A 23,951-nucleotide genomic window follows, 5' to 3' on the forward strand; every position below is an offset into this window, starting at 1 on the left:
TTCCTGCTGCTGGTCTTCAAATATGAATTAGTCAAAGAAATGCAAAAAAACCACCCCCTCCTACTCCAGATACAATATGCAAATTAAAAAAATAAACCATCCACACCACAACCAGGAAACAATCTCTTGCAGATAATTATGTCTCCAGTGTTAAACAAGCCAGTGTTTCCCCCCAAGCAATAAACATGAATAATAAAACAGGATTCTTTAAAAAAGAGAAAAAAAGTTAACAAAAACATACGTTCCCCAAAGTTTCCAGGGTGTGTGAGAACTGGGCTCCAGCCTCAGTCTGTGTAGTGGAATTCACAGTTTTAATTTAAAAAGAGCAGTTGAAAATGGCCCACATGAAAGTGGGCGTGTAGAAAAGATACAAAAGATGTTTGCAAAACTGCAAATGGTAGTTTTATTTTAATTTCAGGGAGACCCCAATTCATCAGCTCATCTTCTTAATTAATCAGTTGGCACCAGCACAGATCTTTGAAAATATAAATCATCATACAAGGAGGACTACTAAGCCCATTCTTAGCAGGAAAGCTCACATGGAGCCTCTTTCTGTCACCTTCAAAGCGGCCCCGCAGAACCCCACGTGCTGCAGCCCTTGGCCTGTGGCATCATCCCTTCTCCTGTGGCATCATCCCTTCTGTGCCTTCCCCTCCCACCACTTCCCAGGAGACTGAAGTGATGCAGAACCAGCCACTGATTTCCACCAGCTAAGGGCTGGCAGATATTTTAACCCATCTACACATTTGTCCTGCGTGGGTAGGAAATGCTGCTGTTCCCCCTCATTTTGCTGGCGGGGGCTGAGCCCCGTGCTGGTGTCACACTGGGAGCTCCCCAGCACATCCCACTCCTCTGGAGGACCCAGCCCATCCCAGTTACCTTTGGGCCCTGCCTGCCTGGGTAGCCGGGCAGTCCTGGCACACCAAGTTTTCCCTGAAACACAAATAAGAGGGAGTTAGAATGGGCAAGAGGGACCTCATGAGCAGCTTCAGATCTGCACCAGCAGAAATGGGAGAGGCCAAGTGCAGAGAAGCCAAGAGCCAAGCAGAGATGACACAGGGGGAATAAAGCCATCAGGGCACCAAGAGCATCCTCTGCCCTCCCCTGGGGGAAGCCCAGGGTTTGATGGAGCAAGTGCTGTAAATGTGCTGGGAACCCAAAGGCGAATGGTTATTTTTGCTATAGTTTTCTTCAACTGGACACACCTAGAAATTCGAGTGGACTCACCACACTTTCAATTTATCCACTTTCTTTCCCTCTGGTCTCTTTTTCAAGACATTGTACTGAAGCAGATAACTCCAAAGAGACCAAGTCATACCACTACAGTAAAACCATCTCCCCTGGGGTGTCCTTTGGTCTTGGGGTTGGACCACTCAGGCCAGCCATCACTCAAAGCTCCTGCAGCTCCTCTTTATCCCTCTGCCTTAAAACCACCCCTCCCATACTGGCCACTGCCCCAACCACCCACCTGAGACACACAAAGAAAGTGGGTTTTTACTGTAAAACATCCCTGGCTGATTCCATCCTTGAGACTCACCTTCTCTCCAGCAGGACCAAGAGGACCCGGATCTCCATTGGGGCCAGAGCGACCTTTGGGACCTTCAGGACCATCCTCACCTCGAGGGCCAGGAGGCCCAATTTCCCCCTGTTAATCATAAGACAAGCATTGATGGGGCAGGCAGGTCCCAGCCCCTGTGTTTGCTGACAGCAACACCCTCGTGGCTGCAATCAGAGACTCCATGGAGCTAATACAGCTCTTGGAGAAAGCTGGTCTTCAGCAAGAGGCCAAGAGGAGACTGTAACTGAGTAAACTGCAGAGCACTGTGAGAGCACCAAGGTCTCCCTCACACAGCTCAGTCCGAGCCACACTTGCATGATAACACATGGGCTTGAAAGGCAAAGCACTGCCAGATCCCATCAGACTCTTACCCGGTCTCCTTTGATGCCCATATCACCTTTGAAGCCAGGGAAGCCATCTTCACCCTAAGCAACAGAGAGAGGAAAAAACAGACCATATGTATAAGTGGAATAAAAGAAACAAGGCTTCTCCAGCCTCACTGCATGGGCCCTGCCCAGGAGGACAAGATCAGGTCCCTGTACTTCCCATCACGTTGGCTTCTGTAAGTCTTTGTTGTGCACAAACAGGGATGGAAACCCAGCCAGGATGTGGTCACTAAGGTCCCCAGGGGATCCCAGCAAGTATTCCCTATTTCCCAGCCTGGCTGCAAGCCAAGATCACAAATCTGGCCCCAAGTGAACAAAACCACCAGGGCACTACTGGGAACCAGTCATTTCTGCAGTGCAACTGGGTTTGTTTCCATGGAGGGTGTTTCACATCTTGCTCCGAGGCACCCTCTGAGACAGTGGCAATATTTCTTTCAGCCAAGAAGGTTTAATTGCAGGACTCAAATCAATACTGTATTTCATCCTGCAGCACATCTCCCACAGGCAATGAAGACACAGTTCCCAGAAAGACACTTAGAGTTTGGAAGGTCCCTGCCTGGATTCCCGAACTGGAACTGCTGGCTTTGCTGCCCAACTGCTGGGGGCAGGGACAGAGGAACAAGGAGCTGTTTGTGGGAGTGGGCAAGATTTTTCTCCACCTCCTGCCTTTCTTCAGGGAGAAACCAATTGCATCTTTGACACATTAGAGAGAGATTGTGTTGTCTTTCTTCTTGACTTGAGTTTCACGAGCTGCTCTGATGACCATATCCATATGTTGTTATCCAGGACCTCCTCAAACTCTCACAGGATGAAACCATCCCAGTGCTGGATCCTGAGCTACCCATATCAGCTGGCCTCAGCAAACAGCTGGGAACCTGAGCACTTCACAGAGGCTCAGCTGCTCCCAGGTCCAAGCCAAGCTGTGGCAGAACATCACAGCAGGCACCCAGAAACCCAAGGGGTTACCAGCAGTCCTTTGGGGGCTCAGCCCTCTGCACATCTAAGAGAACCCCCCATGCAGGAGGAAGGGTTGTGAGGAGCATCCTGTGGGCTGGGTCTGCTAAAGTGCTCAGAGGCTGCAGAAAACCAACCCGAGTGCTCAGTGTTAACTCACCTTTTCACCTTTAGTGCCCTTCAATCCACGAACACCATCTGCTCCCTGGCCAGAGACAAAACGAGATGTCAGGCACCAGAAGGAGGGGGGAGAGAAGTAACAGGACTGCTGTGGGGATTTGTGCCCTGGTGCAGGAGCTCTCCAAAGCTCCTCCAAGGTTTGGCTGAGTGTGGTCAGAATCTGACCCCCACTGTGCCACCACAGCCCAAACCTGCTGGATCCTCACACTTCCCATCTGCCCTGCCTCTTGGGACAAAACCTCCCTTTCAGCTCTCCTGTGCAGTGCAACCCTTGCCATGAAGAAAAAAAAAAAGGAGAAAAATAAAAGCTTTGATTTTAAAAATATTTTATTTTTTTTTAGGATTAATATTTTACTTGGGGTATTTTAATTATTTTTTTCTCTTTAGCTTGTCAAGAAAAAATATAATTAAAAGTAAATCAAGATTTGTGCAGCAGGACAGGGTTCTGGTAAGCAAGGCAAGATCTGAAAGTTATTTATAGCTGCAAACCCAATGAGATACATTTTTTTCTGAACTGGAGGCTCATGCAGTTAATAGAAAGCTGCTTGCTGGAAGCAAAGCCCTGTCTGCATGCACTACAGGTTTGGTGCATGACACACTTTCTCTAGATCATTTTAATGTGGAACAGTTCCACTTTAGTGGTAAACACAACAGCAAACCATTCCCTAATGGACCACTACATCTCAATCTGCAACCTTGCAAGAAACAAGATGAAAGCTTGTTTTGCCTGAGCACATTCTGCTGAAATTTTGAAAGCAGAACATCACTTGGGTTTCTGCTACTGAAATAAAACAATATACAAGGGGGTTTAAGAGGGTTGAATATCACCTCTAGTCGGTCCCCAAGCTTTGTTTGTACCTGCTGGCACAGATCCCTGCAGTTTCACTGGCCCTTTGGGATGCAGGATGCATCTGCACCTGAGCTGATACATTTGGATGGGCACAACAGCCAGAGCTGAACGGGGAAAAAACACCCACCAGCTTCTTATCAGCATGCAAGTGCTGCAGGCAGCAGGAGCAAGGCAAGTGCTGGAATTCCTTGGAAAAACACATTGCTGAGGCACAGAAGCTTTGCCTAGCAAGGTTTTGGATCAGGAGCATGAAAAGCTTGCTTTGTTTTAGCAACAGGCTATTGTGTTTTATTAACAAGCCTTGTTAAAGTTTTTACATTCTGGCTGAGATTTACTTTGGTTGTAAACTGGAAATGATTGGAATGGGACTGAGCCTTTCTCAGGAAGAATTACAAGAGAAATCTCTTCAAAGCAATGCTAGGAGGGGGGACTGGAGAGTGGGGACTTGTAATCCTGTGAGAAAACACTGCACCAAGGCTTGGTTGAGCAGTAATTCTGGTTAGTGGTGGCCCTGAGCATCTGGGTAGGGCACCTGCACCCACTGGAGTGTCCATCTCCAGCACAAGCCTGGAGCTGTGCCAGGGGAGGTTTAGACTGGATATGACCAACAAAATTCTTTACTGAGAGAGTGGTTGGACAGTGGAACAGGCTGCCCAGGGAGGTGGTGGAGTCACCATCCCTGGAAGTACTGAAAAGAAATGTAGACATAGTGCTTAGTGACATGATTTAAGCACGAGGTAAATGAGGTTATGGTAGGGGGAGTCAGTTTATGGTTGGACTGAATGATCTTCAAGGTCCCTTCCAACCAGGATGATTCTATGAACTTGAGTTCAACAAGCAGCACCCTGGACACAGTTTCTGCCTCCTCCTTACCTTGACTCCACGTGGTCCTGGATAACCAATGGGGCCCTGAGGACCTGGGGGTCCCTGGAGCAAAGAAAACACAAACCAGAAAAACACATCAAACATCAACACGAAGGTGCAGCAATAAGGAGAAGGTGTGGAAAACAAATCTATGTGGACAAAGAGCTGTGGCAGTGGGTTGTGCCTCGTGCAGTCTGGCCAAGCAGGCATCCATCAAACTGGGCTGTGGTCTAACCAGGGATCTTTGACAAAAGGTTTTCAACAGAATGAGACCCAGAGGGAATGCAGATGGTAAATCTCCTGGACAGACAGGACTGTGTGATTCCAGGACTCTGGCCTCCAGCATGGGTCTCCAATATATTGTTAAAAAGGGACTTTGAGGGGGAGGGGAAGAAAAAGGAGAACCAGAAATTAAAAAAGAGTTCTCTCCTGCATTCCCTGTGCCACAAAGTGTATGTTTTGTGTCTGATTAAGAGAAGGCTTCCATGCATAGTTTCAGTCATCATGTCTGCTGGGCTATGGAGAGCTGATTGCCAGGGAAGCTGGGAGGAGCTGGGAAAAGACCAGCCCAAGCACCAGGAGAGACTCCCAGGCAGATGAAAGCTGGACTCAGCTTTCACTTTTCAACAGGGTTTTCTTCTTGCCACAACCACCAACCACCATCCCCTGGCTGCCCATCCATCCCCAAAGCCCCTTGGAGATCTGTCTCCTTCCAGTTAATATGACCTACCCCTCAGCAGTGATGAGGGTCTTGTTGACACCTACCTGACTTCCTTTCTCTCCAGGAGGACCTTCCTTGCCAGGATGACCCTACCAATAAAAAAGACAAAGAGGAAAATGAGTTTAGTGCATGTTTAATGCTGGAGAAGCACACAGACTGGCCCAGGCAGCAATGATCTATTTGTAAGAGAACAGTTGCTCTCCAGGAAGATCCTACTGGTGCAAGTAACTTGTAAAAGGAAGAGAGCAGCATTTGGGTCCTTGGTGTTATTTCACCTGGGTGTTTATACTTCTACTCTTCACCACTTTTCAGCAGAGAAGCACAAACCATTTTGCAGTATTTGTCACATCTGGGAACACCTCAGTGAGCTCAGCAGCAAGCAGGGTATAGATTTTGCAGATAGGAAAACAGATAAAATGAACTCCCTGTGTTAGCAAAACTGGTGAAGGTCACAAGATCCCCAGACTGATCAGAGCCCCTCATTAATTTCCTAATTCCCAGAGTTCATTACAAGATCTCATGACAAATGCTCAGCTAACCTGTGAACTGCAGCAGGCTGGCTGTGGGCCAGCATTCCTCTTGGGATTTGATGCTGAATAACTCAACATCCAAGAGCTCCCAACACATTCTCATTTACAGCCTTTAGAAGCCTTTTCCTGGGGTTGCAGTCAGGAGAAAAGCAAAGTGTGAATTGCCTCAGATATAGCTTGGAGGATGAGTGAGAAACAGGAAAATCCATGAAAGAAGTTTTCAGTGTTGACTTCCCTCCTGTTGGAACCAAAATGGAGCCAGGATGGAAGATGAGCCTTTGGTTGGCAGTGTCTGTATAAAAGCAATAACCCCCCACCAAGGCACTCACTGCCCACCCTGGGACCTTTTCTTCTCTAAAGATGAGGAGAGCACATCCAGCTGCTCCAAAGCCACTAACACTTTCTGCACTCAATCATTTCTTTACTTATGAAATCTCCTCTAAATACACAGATCACTTCCTAGCAATATAACCATCATATGTGTACTTTCCATCCCTGCTCTTCAGAACAGGAATATCAGACAAGCTGGATTTCATAAAATGAGCTGCTTCAATAAAACATGCTGGTTTAATAAAGAAATAAAATGACAGCTGTCATTTTTATATCAAGAAAATGTAGGAGTCAATGCAATCTGAATTTGTCCTGGGAACTTACATGGTACCAAGAATGCCCAAAGGGGGGCATCTCACTGTGCTGTCAGCTCCTAAGACCTGTACCCCAGGGCAGACAGAATGCAAGATTGCAAAAGTCTTTGTCCACTCTGCACTAAATAATTCTCATTTTCAAAACGTCCACCTCCACTACTTCTTTTAAGACCAAAAATTGATGAACAACTTGGTTGGCTTCCACCACGAGATGCTTCAGACCCTCAGGGATTTTCAGTTCCCTTCCAAGACAAATGTCTATAACAAGAACAGGGGCAGGTTTTCTGAGGACCAGCTTTTTTGGCTGCCCGGGTTTTTTTGTTCCCGCTTGGCAAAGGACCTGTCTGTGGAAACCCACGTGTGCTCAGCTTGCAGGTTTTGTACAGCCTTCAGTCTGCATAGAAATAGCCCTGGCATCTTCTCCAGCTGAACTTCCCTGGGGGCTGCTGCAGGGATTTCACATGGAAAGCTTCAGCCTTAGAGATGTTCTGGGCTCTGCTTTAGCTGCTCTGTTGACTCAGCTAACAATTGTATCTATGTTCAAAATGCCCTTCCATAGGGATGAAAATCCCAAGGTGAGAAATGGATTTTTTTAATATTTTTTTTTTGCCATATTCTGCATTTGTATTAGTAGAATGTAACTATTTTACATTTTTCACTCTTCAAACCAGGTGCCTCTGAAGTGTGTAAAAATGAGACCAGGTTTAAAAGCCACAGGTATTTAAGACCAATTTCCAGAGCAAGGACCAAATGATATTTAAAGTAGGACTGGGAGGAAGCTGAGAGAATACAACACTGACAATTTCAACCTGTCCTTATCCCCATTCTGCAGCAGATCCCAGCAGCCCCAGGAGAGACAAGGAGCCCCCCTGGATAAACACACACACAGGACAGTATCCCTACCTCAGGAGGCTGCCAACTTATATAAAGCAGTGGAAAAACAGGAGAAGGGAAAGGAGAGGCAAGAAGAGATCGTGAGAAGCACCCAGTGCTGTGTTGTGGGGCTGAGCAAAGCTTGGAGCAGGGACAGGGCCCCTCACACTCAAACCCTTCAACCAGCTGAACCGTGGGACCTTGTGGGCTCAGGTGCTTCACAAGCCCACGGAGCAGCCCAGGGCAGATGGGTGCAGGATCAGGCCCTGCTGCCAAGCAGAGGCCCCAGAGACAAGGACTTACCGGGGGTCCATCTGCACCAGGCATGCCAGGAAGACCAGGTTTGCCCAGTGGCCCCTGAAAACAAACAGAAAATCAACAACTGCAGTGGTCCCCAGAGCATGGGAGGATGGGGCTTTTTGGACACACTTCCTGTTTTCCTGGCTGTGAAAGGCTGCAGAGAGGTGAGTCTGTTGGAAAAGCTGCTGTGACTCATAGGGAATCTGCTCATTTCCTTGGGCAGAGTTGTTCCAGCATCCTGGGATGCTGGTGGTGCCAGCACCTCACACACACCAGCACCCTAGAGCAACAAGAACTCCATGGGAGACACCAGGGGATGAGGCAACAAGCTGCTGTCCTGCCAAAAGGGGACAGTGCTGCACACGTGTAGAAGGACAAGCTGGAGGATATCAAACCATCCAAACAAGAAATGCCCACCCTTTGGTGACACATGGCAGGTGCTCAACTGGCAGAGGGAGTGGAGCTGCCCCAGCTCACTGAGCTTGCTTTTCAATTAAGCAACCCCCTGATTTCTGGCACAACCGAGGAGTTTGTGGCTCAGCACTGAAACCAGAGAGCCTTTTATCTGGCAAAACTGCTAATGTGCTTGTTCCTGGGGAATTATCAAAAATCTGGGTGCACTCCAGGCTGCCACCAGCAGCAGGGGACCCTCCTGGGCTGCACGGTGTGTCCCTGCTTGGCAGGATCTGAACAAACACCCAGAGAATGACTCCTCTGCAGGCAAAACCATTCCCCTTGTTTAAATCTTGATGGTCCCTGGGGTGTCCCAAGGCCAGCACCTCCCCCTCAGCAACAACAATGGAGAACCAAACAGAGCTGGAGCAGGTGGGGAGCAGGGGGAGGCAGAGGGAGGGCATCTTGACCAAGCCAGCCAAATCCATGGCCTCTTCCCATTACCATCCCACTCAGACTTCCAGGCATTTAGCCCACAGAAAAAGACCATTTTCCAGTCCTCTCCTGCTGTTTTACCATAGGCTGCCTTCAAAATGTTTCTCTTCAGAGGGGAAATGAGTGCAAATATTATGAATTAGAGGTAAACCGTGCTTGCTTGTCTCTCTCCTGTCTGGAATGAGAGGCATTAGAATTTCATGGACACGGCTGCAAACAGATGTTGCATGTGGGGCAAAGGAGCAGCTGAAGGAGCAAATGCATATTAATGGCAACAGTTGTTTCAAGTCAGAGCTGCAGCACTGAAACCTACTTTCTCTCCAGGGGGACCGATGGCGCCTTGTGGACCTGGAAGACCCTGTGAAAAGGGAGAAAAAAAAAAATTAGGGTCATTAAGGAACAAGTTATCCCTTCCAAATGCATTTTGGCAGAGCCTCAGCTGAGCATCGTTCTAGTGCCTGTGATGCCTGGGGATTTCCCCAGCTCAGTTCACTCTCCAAAGGCATCGTGAGAGGTGAGAACATTTCATTTCTGCACACATGGCTCCTCTGGAGAGCTGCTCTGCTCCTCTGTGAGCAGCCAGGCTCAGCCCCAGGGGGGAACCAGAGCTGCTCTGAGGAGCAGGACTTGCTGAGAGCCATGGAGAAGGCTGACAGCAAAGCTTGGACAGCTGCATTACCCAAAAGTGGGATGCTAAAAATCCTGGGCCATGAGATGTGACTTGGGTGAAGAGACTGCTTGGACTTGGGTTTGACTTTGCATCACACAGCAAAAGACAGGTGAGAACCATGGGAACTGAAACTGGGAGCATTTTCAGGAAAATTTTGGGCCAGCAATACATAATTGAGCCAATTCCCAGCAAATCTCCATATTGCTGGTCCTGTCTCTTGTGGGGAGTGAAGTTTGTCCAAAATCCCTTTTTCCTACCCATGGACAAGAAGTTTTCCTCTTACCTGAGCACCCGGGTTGCCCTGCTGTCCTGGGGGGCCTGGCTCACCTTGAGGACCCTGTGAGGAGACAAGGGCAGAGCTGAAGGCTCTGGAGCTGGTGCACCTCTCAACACCCTCCCTACCCCACCACCAGCAACCAAGAACTCCTGGGAAAAGGAACCAGCTTCTCCCCATGGTGAGATGGGGAGAGGTGAAGCTATTCCAGAGCACACTCCTCTGCACAGACACACAGCCCAAATGAGCTGAGCAGGGCTTTAATACAACCTGGCTTTGCATCTGCTCTTCTGCAGTGACCCCACTTCATCCCATTAGCACAAAATATGAGGCACATAAAGATTTTCCCTCCCCCCCACCCCCCAGTTAAATTACTGTATTTTGATATTCATTAGAACACCACACATCTCAATGAAAATATTTAATCTTTCATGGGGAAATAATGTGTAATTCCATCAGAAATTGTAATATATTAACATTCATTTGCTGTAGGAAGATACCCTGTGTGGTTTTCACAGGCTCTGATAGGAACATAGACCAGGCTAAAAAGCAATTAGCAAATCTAATTTAATAGAGCACACTTTACATTTCACTCTATATAATATCTGAACAGTCTGTGGAACTTGCAGTAAATAAAAACTTACCACATTCCCCTTGGGACCTGTTTGTCCATCCATACCAGCCACACCCTGAGAAAGGATTTAAAAAACAGCTCTAAGAAATTACCCCACTATTTTGCACCACAAAAGCAGATAAATTGTCACCTAAACAGCAAAACCCCAGAGGCCCTTTGGACCGTGTGGGAAGGGAATGATATTCCAAAGGTGTTTGGAAAAGCAACCAATTCCTCAAACCCAGTTTACGCTTTAAAATGTCATTTCAGTGTTTTCCCCACTGGTTTAACCTGTCTGTGAGGCAGAATCTGCACCAGGTTGAGCAAATCCTGGCTCAGTATCACAGCCAAGTGCCTCCAACAGCAGGCAGGGCTGCAGGGGGAAATGAAAAGGAGTTGCCTCTTGCCAAAACAAAAGGCATCTGGGGACAAATGCTCCCTGAGCATCTTCATTAAGGGGGTAAGGTGGTACAGGGTCACCTGCAGATGTCCTGCTGGGGGTTCCCATGTCACTGTTTTGCTCTGTTGGGGCAAGTTCTCTGGGTGTCACAACAGCTGCTGCCACACGAGGCAGTTCTGCAGCAGATCCTGGACCCGCATTAAATTCCAGCAGGACTAGGAGCTCCAAGCGAAGACATCTTTGAGTCCCAGGAGAGGTCAAGGGCTTTGCCACACTCACCGTTAAATGCTGGCTCTAGCAGCAGCCTGGGTTTGGGTTTTTAAGCTCTGGGGCTTCAGTGAGCTGCAGTGATTTATGGAGAGAGCTCCTGCATCAGCACTTCCAGCCCCACACGGTACAGGAGGTGAATCTCCTGAGTCTCCCGAACGAAAACCGGGACGTTCTTCCCTCAACTTTTGCTCGAAACATGAACAAACTGCTTTAAAGTCTCCTCAGCCCTCGGGCAAATGTTAATGGCAAATCCACCGTGTTAATAACACTCATCCTTCCCTTTCGGCCTGAGCGAGGCATTAATATTCACTCAGGGTGGCCAAACCTTGAGCAGCCTCACATGAGCGCGACACCAGTGAGATGGGGGAGAACATGGACTTTGAGCCATGACTTTTTCTTACTTCCCTGTGTCCCATGATGGATAACATCACACAGCTTTATTACCTATCTGCTTGGTGACTGATGGGGAGCAGGGTATGTTTCCCCCAAAGCTCAGCTGACTGCCAGGGGAAGGCAGCAGCCCCAGGAACTCACCGGTGGCCCAGGGGGTCCTGGTGGTCCCTTTGGTCCCAGCAGCCCTCGGGGTCCCTGTTGGGGGAAGCAAATGGGATTAGTGGTTCCAGTCCACTGCCCTGAGCATGGATCAGGGTGTGCTTGTGCAGGGCTCAGCATCACTCTGCCCAGGGCAGCACTGGGGCTGGCACAGCAACAGCCTCACTGGTTGTACAGTACCAGCAGCTTTCTCCCTTTAAAACCAGTAAGAGAAACCCCCTGGGCACATATCCTTGAGTTATAAAGATAAATAATATAGGCACAGATATTTCCTCTTTGCATTGGAAGAAGGCCCACTTCAACCAACTTCTAAAAATTCATTTAATGATATTCCTAGATGACCCTGAAATGCAAAATACTTGGCAGGCAGGTCATTCCAGCCAGCAGTATTGTGAAGGATGACCTGATACAGCTAATGGATCATTAGGGTTAGCATTTCAAAATCTCTCCAGATTTAATTTTTATCATTCACAATCTATACAGCTCAGCAAGGTTGGAAAAGGTTTTGAAGCCTGCAGGGTAAATGCACATTTTCAAATGCATTTGGGCTTTAAAACTGAACAAGTCTGGACTCCTGGTATCATGGTGCTTTATTTCCACTCCCAGCTTTCTCACCAGAATTAACCTCCCATCATCTTCATGGGAATTGGTAGGAGTGGGGCATTACATTGAATAAGCTGAGACATGGCAGAATTGTCTCCATTCAATGGGAAGCTTTGGAAATCACACCCCAGCACCTTGAGCCTTCAGGTGGGTTTGTAGCAAAAGGGATGGGGTCTGGTGTGTCCTGAAATCTCCCCTTTAAAACACCAGCTCTTTCTTAAACCAGAGACTTGCAGGGAAACTCTGGGTATTTGCAAGGATGGTGCTGATTCACTGTCACACAGGAAAATTGTTCTTGATTGATGGGCAGTTTTATCTGTCTGCTCAAATATTATAAGTCCTTTTTTATGATGCAGAGAGGACAGAGAAATTAATATGAAATGTTGTAAGATAGGAGACATTAAGAAAGTGTCTGATCTTGGAGGCTGCAGGGACTTTGATCCTGAAAAAATAAGCAGTTTGCAGCACAAACTAGATGCAATGACTGGGTGGTCTGTCCCACTGCAGACCTTCATGGGCTAGAGCTTTGCAGACTGAGCCCCAGTAGAGCAGAAACTCTGCTTCTGTGAGCTGGCAATGGGAACTAAAAGGAAAAATAAGCTTCAGAAAATCAGAACGGTTTGAGTTGGAAGAGAACTTAAAAATAATCTAGTTCCAACCCCCCTGCATGGGCAGGGACACGTCCCACTAGATCAGGTTGGTCAGGGCAACCTGTTCCAGTGCCTCACCACCCTCACACTGCAGAATTTCCTCCTAATGTCTAACCTAAATCTCCCCTCTTCCAGTTTTTATCCATTACCTTTTGTCCTCTCACTCCAAGCCCCTGGAAAAAGCCCCTCCCCTGTTTTTCTGGAGCCCTCTCAGGTACTGGAAGGCTGTTATAAGGGCTACTCAGAGCCTTCTCTTCTCCAGGCTGAAAAGCCCCAACTCTCTCAGCCTGTCCTTGCAGGAGAGGTGCTCCAGCCCTCACATATCTTCATGACTCTTCTCTGGGTTTCCTCCCCGAGCTCCCTGTCACTTCCCTGCATGCATTATCATCAGTTAAGTTCCTCTTTAGTTACTGCATTACCTGAGCACATAAACGCTTTTAAGAAGTTAATAACCCATAAGTTATTGCTTAGACATGTGCTAAGGAGAGAGCTGGGTTGATTAATCTTTCCCAGAAGTTAATCAGACATCTCATCCATAATTTAGTTCCAGTGAGTCCGTAAATGCCAGCCCTTCCCTTTCTCAGATGAAGGGTGTCCAATGGTTCTCATCAATTACTCTTGGGCCACCAGGCTGGGCCTCAGAACAACAAAATAAGACATTTTGAAAGCAAACCCAATGGCAAATGATAAATAGTGAGTGTTCTTCTCCTGACAAAGGAAATGCATTTTGGATTAAACAAGGAGCCAACAACTCTACTACACACAGAACTCCCCAGCCAGCCAGAAGCAGAGTTTGCCATTGCCAGTAAAGGAAAAAAATAGCCAGTATTGGGAGAAAAATTGTTTTCAGAGTCTCAAATTGTCAAGCCAACTGTTTCTTTCCAGTGGGACACACCCTGAAAGTATTTCTTTGGGTTGGTCAGGAGATTTTTGTCCTACAACACTAGCACCTCCTTTTATCCTTATTCATGCCAGCAGCTCTCTCCTTTGCTAGCCCTGCTTCTGCTGCTCCCGTGGCAGCAGCACACAGAGCCCCAAACCCTGCCAGACTAGAAGCTTTGTGCACTGCAAGCAGAATATTGACCCCACCAAAGTCAGGGCTAAGAAATCCCTCAAGCTCAATCCTGCCAGAACTCCCTTCTGAGATTGAAAAGGGATCATTCACACTGCACAGAGCTGGGTGTGTGGGCAAGGGGAGCCATGTGCCCGATTGCTGCCAGGAAGGACCAAACTTTCTCACTTGTCAAACCAGGACATTACTGGAGTTGGCTAGGAACACTCACAAAATCTGTATTTCTCACATGTTTACCATGCATAATTTCTATCCCAGCCTACTTAGCTGACTCCCAAGTAACACACCAGAAAGAAGGATACACACAGGAAAGGCATAAGACCAATCTAAGTGAAGCTCTACATTTAAAATTGCTTTTTTTTCAGGGTCTTTCCAGTGAGCAAACAAAATAAATGAGAATTTCACTCATTTAAAAAACCACCACAACCAACAAAAAATCCCACAAGTACACACACACTCACAAATCAACCCCAGAAATAATTTTCTCTTCTTGATAGGCATCTTATGTGAAAAAAAAAAAAGCAAACCAGAAGTGTCACAGCACAGATACTCTAAACTTTTCACCTGGATCTTCAAGCAAGAGAAGCCCAGTCCCTGCAGGACCTCAGGGGTCCTACTTAGTGCCAGAAGAGCTGCCCCACAGGACCCCTACACCACCATTATTATATCAAAACTTTGACCAAAGCAATGCTGCCTTATGCCAAGCCAAGGGAGGAGATACTCACAGGTTCTCCAGGTAGACCTCTGGGTCCAACTTCTCCATCATCTCCCTGTTCAGCAGCAAAGGCACAGAGAGAAGCAGCAAAAGAGACAGAACAAACCAGTTACATTTCAGTCACATCACAGGTGTTTCATTCTTGTTAAATAATAATCACAGAGAAAATCAGTTTCCCTGCAGTAATAAAAGGGTAGCTGTGCATAAGGGAGATCTCATAAGCCTGGAGACTAATCCTGCGTGTGCAGAATTTACTGAGGATTAGAAATGCTGTAAGGATACTTCATAATTCATGTCAGTGTTTATAAAGATGGATTTTGCTAATAGACAAGATACTGTAGAAACAATTCGGGGCATGTGAGTCAATAACCACAGGATTTAGTACCACACAGGATGGGAAGCCAGCAAGGGAGCTACCCTGGGAACAGGACTGAGCCAAATCAGGGCTCCTCTGATAAACCAGAGGCAGCAAAGGGGCAAGTGTTCACCCCTCCTCTGCCACCTCCTGGGGATGCCCCACCGAAGATTAGATGGTGCTTCCACTGAGTTGCTTTTAAAACATCCAAAACCTGAGGAAATCAATCCCAGAAGCCAGCCCTTGTGAACTTTTCTCTTCTGCTGATAAAACTCATGCTCTTCTTCTCAATTATAACCTCTGAACTTCTCTCCCTGCACACCTTGACTCATTTCTTTTTCTCTCCAGGATTAAAGTTCTCCAGACACTTGCTCTTTCCCCACAAGACAAGGGTTTGGTCTTTTCAACTTCAAAGCACTGTACAGCTGCAGCTAATTAATCCTCACAACCTCACGGTGAGGAAGGTGTTGTTATTTCTGCTTTACAAGGAAAACAAACAGCCAAAGGTGTAAAGAAACCATCGAGGAGGGGGATTAGAGCCTGGGAAATCCATGCTCCCTCCTCTGATGAAACCACAAGCTCCTCACAGGGATGGACTCAGCATTTTCAATCTCTCCTCTTCAACCAGCCCTTCCAGACCTGAAATCACTTAGTTTGAACTTTGCTAAAGGCCTCCAACTATTGACTAAATGGCATGAAAGGAGAAATGAGCAATTGAATCTTTGATTCCCACATCTGCCTGGAGTCTCTCCTCCCCATATCTCGCTGCAATTCACTGGACCTTTGAACACCAGAAGTGACAGTTTCACACCCAGAAGATAAAAGATTTTCTTGTGGTTGTTTTTTTCTTCTTCTTCTTTTAACAAAACCTGAGTTTTCTGATCAGATGTTTGAAACCAAATTCTTTTTTCACTTGTATTCCTGTCCCCTTGCTCTGATTCCCTCCCACCACAGCCACCCCCAGCACCCCCAGGACACGAGGACACAGCTGCAGGACACGAGGACACTGCTGGCTGCTCTTGCCATGTCTCTGGCTGGAAACTGCACCTGCTTCTTGTTTACAGGAGTCAGTTGTGAACTCAAAGGCCTGCTGAATCCAGAGATGGACTTACCCTCTCCCCATCCTCTCCAGGTGCCCCTGGGGGGCCGTGGGGGCCTGGCTCACCCTAGAAAGAACAGATAGAAAAGCTTCAGAAAAGGCAGAGACTCTGGCACTAGAAGACACTGGGTAATGCTGAGAAACCAAGCAAAAGGAGTGACTTTTCTGTCTGTGCCATGGCTAAGGGTGCTCATACCCTCCTGAATCCTCTCTCTGGGTGCTGTCTGAAGCAGCAGCTCTTCTCTACCTGCTTGGGTACACACATGGGCTCCAGCACGGACAGACTAATGTCCTCCAGGGGCTAGAGCTCATGGGATTGACTGAAGACACTTTGGCAGGGGGTTGGGAACCAAGGAGGTGCTTTAGCTTCTTCAGGAAGGGGACTCAGGCTCTGCAGTTACTGCTTTACCCCAGGCATGCAATTCCATTTCTGGCTGATTAAGCATCTCTCTCAGGCACTGTCTTCCCTTTCCTGTGTAGCTTGTAATCACAATGCAATCTCTGCTCTTCAAACACTCCCTTGCTTTATAAAGCAAAGGCTGCACTCTCCAGAGAGGGGAGGCATGAATAGCCTGCCAAAATAACCAGCTTCTTGCTTTTTTCCCCTCCATTGTTTAATTACAAAGCAAAGGGAAGGATCCCATTATCATTTTTTTGACAATTTCCATCATCAACTGCACTGTCTAAAAGCAGGTTTTGTTTCTTGCTTTATTTTTTATTCTGCATTTTATTAAGGCATTTTTTCCCTCCCTCCTTTCCAATTTCAAGCAGCCCCAGAAGGATCTTGCAGCTTTCTGGGATGTGGTGCTGTGCCTGGGAGGGATGCTGAGATCCTTATGCTCTTACAGGACACACTCATCCTCTCATCCCTCCTCCCAGGACCTCCCAGCCACCCCCTCCTGCCAAGTTTTCATCACAAACTGTGGCCAGAAGACAAGTGGAAGAGAACTTACTCTGTTTCCCTTCTCACCAGGCAAACCAGCCAAGCCATCAAACCCTCGATCACCCTGAAAGAAAAACCATTTCAGTACAAGTTTCCTTCTGCTGTTGAGTATCTCTCCAATTTGTTCCTCTCCTGTGTCAAGAAGGGATTGATTTTCTCCCTCAGACATTCAGCCTTCACCTCCCACCAGACGAGTGGTTACAGATTAAAAAAAGAAGAAAAAACTCAAAGTCATTTTACTTCCTCCCTCTCCCCCAGCACCTACAGTTTTACATCTTTTTTTCCATGTGGATTTCAAAGCTTCTCTGGGTGATTTCTCTAGGATCTAAAACATCCTCCTTCTGAACAGGGTCTTCTAGTCCAATTATTTATTTACTTTTAATTTAATGGAATTACAAACAATCCACTGGTGAGCAAACCAGACACTAGTATTCCCATGCCTGCCAACAAGTCCCCAAACTAAATATATATGAAAATGTATGTAAATGTATATGAAGACAGTACCAGCTCCTTCCTTCCACAAACCCTTTACCCATTAGCAAGGAAAGTTGATTATGCTTGAGCAGATGGGAGGACAGATGGGTCTGGCCAAGGCTGGCTGAGGTGCACCCAGGTAACAAACAGCTCCTTCCTTTTGGCAGGTCCTAGAGCATCCATGTCTCTGCTCACAGCAAATTGCCTTCTTTCCAGCACTGCTCATTCCTCTGTTTTCCCTCCTTCCCTGGCATCCACTCCTTTGAGGGCAGTCAATGCTCATTATAGCACTTTACTGGATAAGTCATTTGCAGTCTCTGTATCAAACCCCCCCATCTATTCCAGCTTTAAGTATCTACATAATAAAGTACTTAAACCTTCTAATACGTGATTCCCTGAGCAAACTTTCTCTGCATTCAATTTCAGTGGAACAGCTTCTTTCTTGCTTGATAATACCAGCAGATCACAGCTGAACGAAGGGATTTTGTCTCAAATAAAAATACAGGGCATTAAAATTCCTCACCATGCCTTCTACATTTCCTCACCCAGTTAATAGGTTTAGGGTTTGGGGTTTTTTTTTGGTAGTAATATTTTAGGATGCTTCCAACAGCTCATTCATGTTTGTTCTTCATAATTGGGATTCCAAAGTATTTGTTCTACAACTGCAGCCAAGGGAGCACGTTTCATTCTTAAGAGGATCCAGCAATTTTTAAAAGTAGCATTAAAAAAAAAAAGGAAAAGAAAAGAAAACCTGTTATTCTGCCTTCTAGGGGTGTGTTTAATTCCATCTCTCAAAGGTGGAGCCCATGACTTCAGAGGAGTCTCTGGACCATTTCAACACCCTCCTCCAAGCAAGATGGGCTCCTCCTGCCAAGGGTCCTTCAGTTCATGCTCACTAAAAAGCAGATGTAGGTCCCCAAAGCCCCCAAACATGTGGCACTACCTTTGGTCCTGTCTGGCCTGGCATCCCCCGGGCACCGTCACTGCCGGCCCGGCCCTGCAGCAGAGAAAAGCAAAGTCAAACACCAAGGGTGAGGCAGGACTGGGGGGACATCTGCTCTTTGGTCTGTGGCCCACTGGAGTTTTACTTCAGTCAGAGCTCACCAGCTGGGGAGCAGCTTCCCCTGGGGAGGGATAAACTCCTGGTCTGGTTTTGAAGCAGCATCCTGGGCTCAGCCTGGCACCAGTGAGGGGTGAGGGACAAATGGCAGCAAAGCTGCCTCCCCACATGGGATGCTGGGACGTGGTCATTGATTTTAATTTGAAATAATTCTCTTCCAGCACATTCTAAGATGTGCTAATGAAGCACTGCAACTTGAAATGAGATTAATTTATTAATTTTTTTTTGAGAAAGCCAGAAGTGGGTCACACAAGAGACTTCCTTGTTTCTTCCTCTGGCAAGTTAAATCACCAGGAACCAGAGGATGGTGTAAAATAAAAATCAGCATCAGGGCTGTCCACAGAGTGAGTGAACATGATTTATACCAGTTCCAGAAACCCTCTGGGGACTGGATCCTCCTCAAGCACCACCAAGACTTGAGAACTGTCCAAACCAGCCCAGAGCATTTATGCAGCTACAACCTCAACACCACAGAAACAAAGAAACCCCCAAAATAAAACAAAACAAAAAGATGACAAAAGAGTGGGAAGCGTGGACTTGTGGCTCTCCCCACACCACCCAGCTTTGAACTCTCCTCCTCATTTGTGTCTGCCCAGATGGACAGAGAGGTCCTGGAGAAGCCCTGGGCTGCCTGCCCGCTCTTGAGCAACGCTCTCAGTGCTCAGAAATTGTTTGGCAGCAGAAACAACTTCTAGCAGCACTTGCAGTGGATGCAGTCGTCAGCACAGCTCTTGGGACACTCACCCTGCGGCCTGGTTTTCCTGCTGGGCCAGGAGGGCCCTGGATGCCTCGTGGACCCTGCAAAGCATCAAGGGGAGAGGAAGAAAAGCCATCAGGCAAAGGTGGGGCAGACAGACCCAGCTCCTGCTGGCACTGCAGGTCAGGGGCTGCTGGGGCTGTCAGGTCACAAACTGGGATGTGAACCCCTCCAACAGAGCTCATGGTTCAGATTAGTCAGGAAAGGCTCAGGACTGAGCATCTCTGGACAGGAATTCCATGTCTTGGTCCACAAGGAAGTTTTTGCCCTGCAAGCAACTCCACACAGCGGAGACAAATCACTTCCCCCACCATTAGAAAATGGGAACTTTCCCTTACTGCAGGATTTAGGGCTTGGAAAAATAATTTCCTGAGCATTAGTGAACTCCCCACATTCCAACCTATCTCATATTTATAGGATGTATTTTTAGGACAGGACAACCACCTGCAGAATTTTACACTGTTGGCTTAAAATCACGTCTCGAGGCTGCATTTGTGTAACTGAAGGAACATTTATATACAAACCAGATGTTCCCACACCTTCCTACGTTCAGCTGTCATTGGGTTACTACTCACTTCTTCACAACAGCTTTGAAAGAAGGACTGGAAGCTCCACACCTTCATTTCTCCCCAGATTCCCCCAGTCACCCAATTTGCCCATACTCACCTGAGGTCCCATTTCTCCAGCTTCTCCCTTTAATCCTCCACTGCCTGGGGGACCCTTTGGACAGAGAACATGATTTATTACATTTTTCCACAACAAATCCAGAGGGAAGGTTGATAGCACATTAAGAAAGAGCCATTCATGCAGGAAGCCCAGAGCATCTACCCATCCAGCTGGGTCTGCTCCATCCTCACTTGCCCATCCACTTACCATGGGGCCCGGCCGCCCCGTCAGGCCCATGGGACCTGCTGGTCCTCTCAGTGCCAGCTGCAACAGAAAGAGAAATGTTGGTGTCACCATCATGCCACCACCCACACGTTCTGTCTCTGCGCCAAGAACCACACAACAGGGAATGGTTTGTGTTGGAAGGGACCCTAAAGCTCATCTAGTTCCACCACCCCCCTTACATGGGCAGGGACACTTCCCACTACTAGACCATGTTGCTCCAAGGATCATCCAACCCAGCCTTGAACACTTCCAAGGAGGAGAAGTGAGCAACTTGTGCTTGTGTCTCACCACCCTTGCAGGAAAGAATTTCTTCCTCATCTAAATCTTTCCAGTTTGAAACTGCTGCCCCTCATCCTCTCACTACCTGCTTTGGTAAGATGCCCCTCTCCTCAAAGCAGTGTCCATGCCCTCAGTGAATTTACACAAGAACATCCAACCTGCTGCTCCACCAACTTCCTTCTGCATCCACAAATAGGCAAAGTCCCCAAACGGTGCATGGGTCTGCTAAGAGGACATATGGACCTACATCCCACCTGCCTACAGGTACCTGTACAGCCACACTGTGCTGGGCACAGGTAGCACAAGATCCCTACAGAGATGGGTACAGACACAGCCTGGCCCAGACTCAGGGCAAAAGGAGCACCAAGAGTCACCTGCATGAACAGCAGATGAGAATCTGCCTATCAGGTCAGATCCTCTTTTCCATCATCACATTTAGATGCAATAAAATGGACATCTTTGGCAATGCATTATTAAAGGTCAATGTCAAAGCTTTGCCTGGACAGACTATAGTGGTTAATTCACATATATTTCTGCTCCCAGTTCAGTTTAGGAGGATTTTTTCTTTATGATCTTAGGAGGTCAATTTTGGAGGAATTTTTTCCTTTTTGTGTGTGTGTGTGTTCCTATTTAACACCCTGCAAACAGAATGTCAATTCTATGTGCAACAGGGGGCTTTTAGCTCAGTAATTAAGGAGTCATGTAACCATGTATCAAGTCAGTAATTTCCACAGTGGGCAATGGGGCTGGTCCATCCTTTAAAACTGTACTTGGACAATTTGTTCCCTGGTGACAATTCAACACTGTAAAAGAGCTGTAATTATCTGGGTACTGCAGTAGTTAAAATCTACCTGTGATTGCACTTGGAATGGCATAAATATTGCACAAATGCTAAATTCTGTGGCATATTTTTACAACACTCCATTAAATGGGAGATGCTTTGAAATACTGCTGGCTGGGACAAGGTCTGGTGTATAATGTCAGCCAAATTTTAAGGGAATAAATCAATCTAATTATGCAATTAACAACAACAATAATGAGAAAAATACCCCCCTCCCCCAAAGGAAAGATCCCCTTTTCCCTCCTCCATTCTTGTGATAACCTGTAACTTCTCCCTCTCCCCTAAAATGTCATTTATTTCCCTTTTTGCTTTGATATCAGGGTTTTCAGCTGAAATTTTTCTGTCAGGAGGTTCAGGTTAACCAAATCCACAGCCCAAAAAGTCACTCAGCATTTGTTTGCTATTTAATTTTTCCCCAAAACCTGAAAATTAAACAGAGAAAAATGACTTGAAGCAAGTAGAGGGAAGTTCTTTGGTGTTTTTGTAAGTCACAATTTCCAACAGGCAGGAAAAAAAAGTACCAAACCAGAGTCTGCGAAAGCAGATGCTTCTCATGAAATGTTTATCCAGTCAAAACCCCTATTTCCCAGCAAAATAAAATGCTGATGGAAAAACCTCCAGCAGCCTTGAAATGAAGACTGACAAGGTAACACCAAAACCATAATCCAGCAACATTATTCTCAGAGCAAGGTTAATGGAGAGGAAAATGCAGTGGCTGGTGGCATCAGGGTCCTGTACTCTCCCTGAATATGTATAAAACCAAGCTCCTTTGTAGAAGGGGAGCTGGATGGTCCACAGCCATCCCTTGTTGTAAACAGTGAAGTGACAAGTGTCACCCAGCTGGGTGGAGACCCCAGTGGACTTGAGTTCATTCAAGGCTGAAATAAAGTGGGGTTTACCCTATCTCAGCAGAGCAGCAGAAAAAGTCTGTGCTGAAGGGACCTCCAACAGCTCTGAGCAACAGACTGGCTGCATCAGTCACACAACCAGCTGCAGACAGATGTGGGCTTCAGACCTGAGGAGCACACCTAAGCTGTGTCCCTAGGTGGTGGCATTTGGGAGGGAGAGGAGTGATGTCCCCAAAGCTGTGTCCCTTTGCCTCCCTACTCTATCTTCTCTTTTCCCCTTTACCACAAGGGTGTCCTTACAGCCAGTCAGGTCCCTCCTGGGCAGGATGGGGGCAAACACACATGGAGGGCACTTGTGGGGTCCCCACATGTTCCCTTCTTGTGCCTCTTGCATCTCTGCTTTTAACATGCCAATGGTCAAACGGAACTTCCCACCAGCACTCCTGGGAGAAGAACTTCAAAGCTCTACTGGCTAGAAATCCAGTTGCATTTTGAACAGATGAGTATGAAGTATGAGTTGAATACACCAATGTGCTCATCTAGGCAGGGAACAGGAGCTGCCAGGCCAGGTCATCCAGATGCTGTCACCTCAAGCAACACAAACAATTATCCCTTGTCACACAAACAATTCCCCCTCAGATGAGAGGCTGTTTCCACCACCAGCACCGTGGATGGTGCAAGTATGAGGACATCTCCTCCACTTCATTTATTCTGGACCTCTTCCACAGGCATCTGCTGCAAGAGACATCCCACCACCATTCACTTACCCTGGCCTGTTGCAGGATGGCTTGGGCTTGGGCCTCCTGAGCTGAAACAAGAGGTCCTTTAGAGCCAGCATCTCCTCCTCCACTGAAGCGGAACTGATGGGAGAGACATGGAGAAAACAGGTCACAGAGATGCTGTCCCTCCACCTTCACGCTAGCCTGACTCCCAAAAAGCTCTGTTCAGCATGACTGACCCAACTCCATCACTGTTCTTCCAGTCCATCCCATTAACCATGGTGCTCTCAGGTCACCCAGCTCACGGGCACAACCCGACCGTTCCCACGTCCGTTCCCGCTCGGCAAACTCTGCCAGCACAATGAGAGGGATTGTATGCTCTGCACTGTCAGGACTTCACCCATCACCTTTCAAAAACTAAATGCAAAGTTCTCACAGGGCTGACATTCCCCACGTGGATGCTGGCGGCCAGCAGACCCCCAGAGCTGGGGTTGCAGGAGGCTGTTTGGCTGTAGCTGCCTGTTTGCCCTGGGCCAAAGGCTGCGTTTCCCACGCAGGGCAGCCTGATTCAAAGAGCAGAGCTGGGCCTGTTCAAGCCAGGATCCATCAGCACACAAAGGATTTCAAGAAGCCCAAACACTCATGTTTTATTATCCCAAACTTGAAAGGGAAGGACTTTGATGTTTTCTTCTGCCTCTTCCACCCCCAACAGCTCCCAGGCCCTTGCCAGGGCACACACCCTTCTCCTGCTTTCATTACCCGCGTGCTTGGGGTTTTGCAAGAAGGACTCTCCAGGCTGCAGAACCTACTTGGATGGCTCCTTCTTCACCTCTGCAGTTCACTTGGTTGGCACTAGGTACGTGACCACATGAACTTGGCAAGCAGATTCAAAGAGATGCAATTTATAGGCCTACAGTTAGTTACTGCAGGGACTAGCAAATATATGGGGATGGCCAGTTCAGCTCCACGTCGAGCACTTGGCCCAGGCTGCCCCAGGCCCCCTGCCAGGAACCCACACAACTATCACCCTCCATTTGGAGCCTGTACAAGAGTGCTGT

At 47.5% G+C, this 23,951-nt stretch overlaps 1 protein-coding gene across 2 annotated transcripts in view; it reads right to left on the reverse strand.

The window, feature by feature from the left end:
• Positions 1-23,951, reverse strand: part of COL5A1 (collagen, type V, alpha 1) — a 144,887-nt gene that overhangs the window by 36,243 nt on the left and 84,693 nt on the right. For both annotated transcript variants that reach the window (XM_009998856.1, XM_009998855.1), the window contains exons 13-31: positions 22,942-23,034; positions 20,189-20,245; positions 19,982-20,035; positions 19,303-19,356; positions 18,382-18,435; positions 16,975-17,028; positions 16,035-16,088; positions 14,578-14,622; positions 11,510-11,563; positions 10,337-10,381; positions 9,702-9,755; positions 9,062-9,106; positions 7,864-7,917; positions 5,558-5,602; positions 4,802-4,855; positions 3,059-3,103; positions 1,930-1,983; positions 1,538-1,645; positions 880-933 (exon numbers count right to left, since the gene is read on the reverse strand). In XM_009998856.1, coding sequence (XP_009997158.1) covers positions 880-933; positions 1,538-1,645; positions 1,930-1,983; positions 3,059-3,103; positions 4,802-4,855; positions 5,558-5,602; positions 7,864-7,917; positions 9,062-9,106; positions 9,702-9,755; positions 10,337-10,381; positions 11,510-11,563; positions 14,578-14,622; positions 16,035-16,088; positions 16,975-17,028; positions 18,382-18,435; positions 19,303-19,356; positions 19,982-20,035; positions 20,189-20,245; positions 22,942-23,034 — 1,077 coding nt within the window. The remainder of the gene's footprint in view (positions 1-879; positions 934-1,537; positions 1,646-1,929; positions 1,984-3,058; positions 3,104-4,801; positions 4,856-5,557; positions 5,603-7,863; positions 7,918-9,061; positions 9,107-9,701; positions 9,756-10,336; positions 10,382-11,509; positions 11,564-14,577; positions 14,623-16,034; positions 16,089-16,974; positions 17,029-18,381; positions 18,436-19,302; positions 19,357-19,981; positions 20,036-20,188; positions 20,246-22,941; positions 23,035-23,951) is intronic.

This window comes from Chaetura pelagica, unplaced genomic scaffold, assembly GCF_000747805.2.
Source record: "Chaetura pelagica isolate M959 unplaced genomic scaffold, ChaPel_1.0 scaffold405, whole genome shotgun sequence".
Lineage (NCBI taxonomy): Eukaryota > Metazoa > Chordata > Aves > Apodiformes > Apodidae > Chaetura > Chaetura pelagica.